The 5,992-nt window shown below is 49.5% G+C and overlaps 1 protein-coding gene across 1 annotated transcript; it reads left to right on the top strand.

The window, feature by feature from the left end:
• The first annotated feature begins 1,762 nt into the window (after positions 1 to 1,762).
• Rabif (RAB interacting factor) lies at positions 1,763 to 3,444 on the top strand. The gene is made up of 2 exons (XM_013017472.1): positions 1,763 to 1,934; positions 3,135 to 3,444. Exons 1-2 carry the CDS (start codon positions 1,809 to 1,811, stop codon positions 3,384 to 3,386), a joined length of 378 nt encoding a protein of 125 aa, XP_012872926.1. The 5' UTR covers positions 1,763 to 1,808; the 3' UTR covers positions 3,387 to 3,444.
• The last annotated feature ends 2,548 nt before the right edge of the window (positions 3,445 to 5,992 follow it).

The raw sequence follows: 5,992 nt of genomic DNA, 5'->3' as shown, positions 1-5,992 counted from the left end.
GTTGGTCATGGGGCTTGAACTCTGGACCTGGGCGCTGTCCCTCAGCTCTTCAGCTCAAGGCAAGCGCTCTACCACTTGAGCTACAGCACCACTTCTTCTGATTGTTATCATTATAGTACTTAATGTACAGCAGATTATTGATGCTCAAGTTTTTTGTTGTTTTTTGGATCTGGTCGTGGGGCCTGAACTCTGGGCCTGGGCGCTGTCCCTCAGCTCTTCAGCTCAAGGCTAGCGCTCTACCACTTGACCCACAGCACCACTTCTGGCTTTTTTCTTTTTGCTTATGTGGTGCTGAGGAATCGAACCCAGGACCTCATGCATTCAAGGCAAGTGCTCTACCACTGAGCCACCTTCCCAGCTCGAGCTTTTTATGTTCAACTTTTGTGGAGTCTCATTTGCCTGTATTATAAAGTTCAAATTCTAAACCAATGATGATCTGGTCCCACTCTACCCCCCCCTTTTTTTTTTTTTTTGGTCAGTTGTGGGGCTTGAACTCTGGGCCTGGGCATTGTCCCTGAGCTTTTTCACTCAAGGCTAGTACTCTACATCCTTGAGCCATAGTGCCACTTCTGGTTTTCTGGTGGTATATTGGAGATAGAGTCTCATGGACTTCCCTGCCCAGGGCTGGCTTAGAACTGAGATCCTCTGCTGTCAGCCTCCTGAGTAGCTAGGATTACAGGTGTGAACCTCCAGTGCCTGGCTGGCAGTCACTTCTTAATGCCTAATTAAAATATTACTTAGACAAAGCTTTAAACACCACCTCCCCCCACACCCAGTCAGAATTACTCCTTCTGTGCTTCCATTTACAGCTTTGTTCCTGTGATGATTGTATCACAGGCTGGGGGGTTTGGGACTCCCTGTTTAGGCTGTATTCTCATCTACAAGGTGCCTGTCACTATATCCTCAGAGTGTAGCATAGTAACTTATGAAATACTAGGATGTTGGGTGGAGACCTTCATATGGTCACTCTGTTCCCCCTACAGCCTACTAAGCTGGTGATGCAGACCAATTACAATTAGGAGCAGCAGCTTTCGTGCTGCACCTGGATATATATATGGCCGGTGGAAAGTAACCTCTCAATCTTTGCCTTCCAGTGGTGAGTGCAAACTAATGTAAGGGAAATTATTTCACAGGTTCCCCCAAAGAACTGGAATACTCCGCTACACAGTAAATGGTTACTATGATTGGAACAGATTAGCAAATCTACGCATCTTTTCCCTACTTTCGAAAGGTGCACAGCACCCTAAATTGTTTTCTATAGACGAAGCTGTTGTGGCTAAGTCTTGCTGAGGGGAAGTCCACCCTAGATCTCTCCAACTCCACATTACCCCAGTATTGTCCTCATCCATTTACAAGACCACTGAATCAGAAAACGAAAGGGTAAGGACATCCTTAAGTGACTCATTTGTCTAGACCTGAGTGTTAGGGGAAGCCTGTCGACCAGAAAAAGGATCTGTCTCTGGTCCCAGGAAGTGCCGCTGTCACAAAGCCGTCTACGGGCTGGGGGGGGGGGGGGGGGGGGGGGGGGGGGGGGGGGGAGATGGAAGCTCACAAGGTTTACTGTGACTCAGTTTCCCCAGAGAATTGAGGAACAAAGTCTTCTGCTGAGAAGGGGGGGGGGAGAAGAGGGTGGGAGGTGAGGTGGGAGTGTAAATGAATGAGCGCGCTTGCGCAGCAGAGTCCGGCGCAGGCAGAGCTAGGAAAGCGGCGCGGCCTCAGCCCCGCCCCCCTCGCCGCGCGTGCGCAGTAAGGAGCGAACTGCAGAGACCGCGCGTGCGCAGCCCGACTGATCGGATGCGGTGGTAGCGATGGAACCCGCGGAGCAGCCGAACGACCTCGTCTCAGCTGACGGCCGAAACCGGAAGGCGGTGCTGTGCCAGCGATGTGGCTCCCGGGTGCTGCAGCCAGGGACCGCGCTCTTCTCCCGCCGGCAGGTAGGAGGGACAGCCGCGAGGGCGCTAACTCCTCCCAAAGGAGCCGGGGCTCGCCGGAGCAATGCCGACCTGAGCCCCGGCTCCTGGGTTTCCGGAGACCGCGCCCTCCCTAAGCCCCGCCCCCTCGCGCGAGGCCGCGCCCCGTGGGCCGCGCTCGCAGAGGCCCCACCCCCCAGCCCCGGGCTGGCCGGGTGGGATGGGTGGTGGCCCGGGCTGCTGACCCTGGGCGCTGGAACCTTTCCCGCTGAGGCCCTGCTCCGCGGCTTTGCACCGGGCAGTCCTAGAGCCCGGAGCACAGCCCTAGCTTCTCGAGCGCGCTGCGCGTGCCTCTGCCCAGAGGGCTTCCGCCGGCTCGTGGAAGGTGTGTGCACCCCAGCCCGATGCTTCCTGGAGTTCTGTGTAGCCAACCTTCAGGAGGCTGGGCGCTGTCCCTGAGCATTTTAGTTGAAGACAAGTGTTCCACCACTTGAGCTCCATTTCCACTTCCGGCTTCTTGCTGGTTAATTGGGGATGCGCCCTATGGACTTCACTGCCTGGAGGCTTTGAACAGCAATCCCCACATCTCAGTCTCCTCAGTAGGTGTGAGCCCCCTACGCCCTGCTTAGAATAGCCGGATTCTAGTGCAGTGACCCTAGGTCCCCAGAATTAAATAGCACAAGTTGCATGCCCTTTTCCTTTTTTTTTCTAATACAGGGGACTGAGCCCATGACATGGCACATGCTAGGCAAGGGTTCCACCAATGAGCTACACTCCCAGCTCTGTTTTTTTTTTTTTGTTTTTTTTTAAGACATGGTTTTTCTGTATAGCCTCGGCTGGCTTCCAACTTGTGTTCTTCTGGGTTAGACTCCGAACGAGCATACATACATAATATGCACCACCATATTGGGTTTGAATGCTCTTTTCATCCAAACTTGAGCTGTGGCTTAACTGGTAGAGTGCTAGCCTTGATTTAAAAGAACTAAGGGACAGGTCTCCAGACCCTGAATTAAAGCTTCAGTACCATCACAAAAATAAATACAGAAAAATACACAGAGGGCTTTATGGATTCAAATTATTTGGGCATCCCACTGAGATGGACACTCTTTCTTTTTTCCTGTTGCAGAAATCTGCCAGGGAACAATGTGAAGTGTCCCTAGAAGGAGATGATCAGGTGTGCAGGCTGGCTTAGCTTTGATGTTCCTGTGATCTCTTCCTCTACAGCTTTTCCTTCCCTCCATGAGGAAGAAGCCAGCTCTGACTGATGGCAGCGATCCTGACCCTGCCGGTGATCTCCTGCAGGAGCACTGGCTGGTTACCGACATGTTCACCTTTGAGAACGTGGGCTTCACCAAGGATGTGGGCAACATCAAGTTTTTGGTTTGCGCAGACTGTGAGATTGGACCCATTGGCTGGCATTGCTTAGATGACAAGAACAGTTTCTATGTGGCTTTGGAACGGGTTTCCCATGAGTAACTGCGGGATGGGGACTTGGCAGCACCCCACCTATAAAAGTTCTCCCTCAAGAACTGGCCTTGGCCCTGGTGTGACTGTCATGCTGCCCCCTGCTCTGTGCTAATACAGTGATGAGCACCGTCTGTGTCCTGGAACACGCAGGGGCTGGTGCTGTTTCCTCAAGGCTCAGGGTGCCTCTGGCTTCATCCACAGTGCATCCTTGCCCTAGCCTCCACTTCCCCATTTTGGGGCACCATAGTTCCTCACTGGCATTCTGCTTTGGTTCCCTCCCAGCTGTGGCTCCTTTTCTTCTTAGTCTACAAGAGCAGTATCCATTGTTCAGCCATGATGACTCAGAACAATAGATATTCTGTGCCAGTCACTGAAATTACCTTGTTATTTTTTCTTTTCTTTTCTTTTTGCTGGTCCTTGAACGCAGCCTGGGCACTTGCTCAGGGCTAGTCCTCTACCACTTGAGGCACAATGCCACTTCCAGCTGTGTATTTCACTGGAGATAAGAGTCTTATGGACTTTTCCTGCTTGGATTGGCTTCAAACTGTGATCCTCAGATCTAGCCTCCTAAGTAGCTAGGATTACAGGCAGCTCTGAATCCACCTTTTGCTCTCATTCAAGAATGAAAGCATGCGAGTTCCTGAGAGTGGCTCTGTTGTCAGACTCACCTTGTGACCAATCTAAGTAATTCAGGGTGGTGGTTATTTTAATTGACTGCTTCACTTAACGTCACTTCTTAGATTAGGCCATAAAGGACAATGAGGCCTCTGTTCTGATCACATTATCCTGTGCCAGTGACCACATCACCAGCAGGCTCATGGAAGAGTCATGGCTGGCTTACTGAGGCTGCCTGTTGGCAGCCTATGAGCAGGCACCTGTGCTAGTCAGCTTTCTTTTATTAGCATGTATTAGTTGTAATTCATTATGACACCTCCACACATGTGTATGTTGTATCTGGATCCCTCCCTTTACCAAGTTCCCCATCTCTCTCTCTGTCAAAACAATTTCAGCAAATTTCTTTTTTTTTTCCCATAAGCTACTTATTTTTATTTTTAGTTCAGTTCAACAAATTAGTTAATACAAACAGTGCATCTTTGGTCAGTTTCACCCCTTCTATCATTCTCCTCCATGGTTTCTTTGTTCTGTTTTCATTGATGCTAAGAAACAACATGGACTAACTATATTCCTCGTCATTCACTCTCTTAGCTCTCCCACCTTGCTGAGGCCCCTTCCTAAGGAGCCTGTCTTACTTCCCTGATTTTTTTATTTTTGTCGCTCGTGGGGCCTGAACTCTGGGCCTGAGCGCTGCCCCTCAGCTCTTCAGCTCAAGACAAACGCTCGACCACTTGACCCACAGCACCACTTCTGGCTTTTTCTGTTTATGTGGTGCTAAAGCATTGAACCCAGGGCCTCATACATGCGAGGCAAGCACTCTACCACTGAGCCACCTTCCCAGCCCCCCTGATTTTTTTTAAAATGTGTATTAATTGTACCAAGAGATTTTACTGTGGTATTTCACGTACTGTGGTATTTTAGAGGTGCATATATTTTGTGCACAATAACCCTTTCTGTTGCTTTCTCTTCCCCACCTCCCCCAACCCCTTACTGATCTACAGCTTTCATTGAGGTCCTTTGTGCTGTCTTCATACATAGTTACACGAATTTATTCTTTATAAAAATAAAATACTAAGCCAGACACCATTGGCTCACTTTGGCCCTATAATCCTATCTACTCAGGAGGCTGAGCTCTAAGGATCATGGCCTGGATAGCTAAGTCCATGAGACTTATCTCCAGTTAACCACGAAAAAGCTGGAAGTGGAGCTGTGGCTCAAGTGGTAGAATGCTACCCCTGAGCACAAAAGCTCAGGGTCAGTACTCAGGCCCTGAGATCAAACCTGAATATTGGCATCACCACCCTTTATACAGCTACTTAAAAATAATAAAAACTTTAAAAAAAAAACTGCCTCTCCTCAAACATGATTTCTCTCATAGTGAGAAATCAAGTCTCACTAAGACAATAGAAAAAGAAAGGGAGCTCACATAGGCATAAGATATTCTGATTTCCACAAGGCCTCTTAATCTTCTGCCCCTCCCTTGCCCAGATTGTATTTGGAATGTCAACTCAGCATCAGTATATTGCTGTGTGGTGGAGGAGGATGGGAGAGCCAGAAGAAACACTCCCTAGCCTCAAGTAGTCCCCCCACCATGGGACTGCCTGCTGAGCTTGAGAATAAATTCCTGGACAGATGTGTAGAAGTGGCAAGTCTGCAATGACATGGACACACACAGGTTTGGAAGCAGTTTAGACCACAGAGATAAATCCACTGCTTTTTAAGAGGATTGGTGGGGTTGGGTAGAGTGGTAGAGTGCTTGCCTTCATGCATGAGACACTGGGTTTGATTCCTCAGCACCACATAAGCAGAAAAAAGCCAGAAGTGGTGCTGTGGCTCAAGTGGTAGAGTGCTAGCCTTGAGCTGAAGAGCTGAGGGACAGCGCCCAGGCCCAGAGTTCAGACCCCACTACCAACCAAAAAATATATATATTGATATGAGGTTTAAAAAAAAGTACAAGGGCTGGGAAGGTGGCTCAGTGGTAGAGTGCTTGCCTTGCATGC

The sequence above is a fragment of the Dipodomys ordii genome, unplaced genomic scaffold (genome assembly GCF_000151885.1).
Source record: "Dipodomys ordii isolate 6190 unplaced genomic scaffold, Dord_2.0 Scaffold35, whole genome shotgun sequence".
Taxonomy (NCBI): domain Eukaryota; kingdom Metazoa; phylum Chordata; class Mammalia; order Rodentia; family Heteromyidae; genus Dipodomys; species Dipodomys ordii.
This window is presented reverse-complemented; position numbering and strand designations above follow the sequence as displayed.

Bases quoted from the DNA above. Each gene is read 5' to 3' on its own strand.
- Rabif (XM_013017472.1), top strand. From the start codon at position 1,809: ATGGAACCCGCGGAGCAGCCGAACGACCTCGTCTCAGCTGACGGCCGA. The intron at 1,935-3,134 runs GTAGGAGGGACA...CTTCCTCTACAG, and splicing joins CGCTCTTCTCCCGCCGGCAG to CTTTTCCTTCCCTCCATGAG.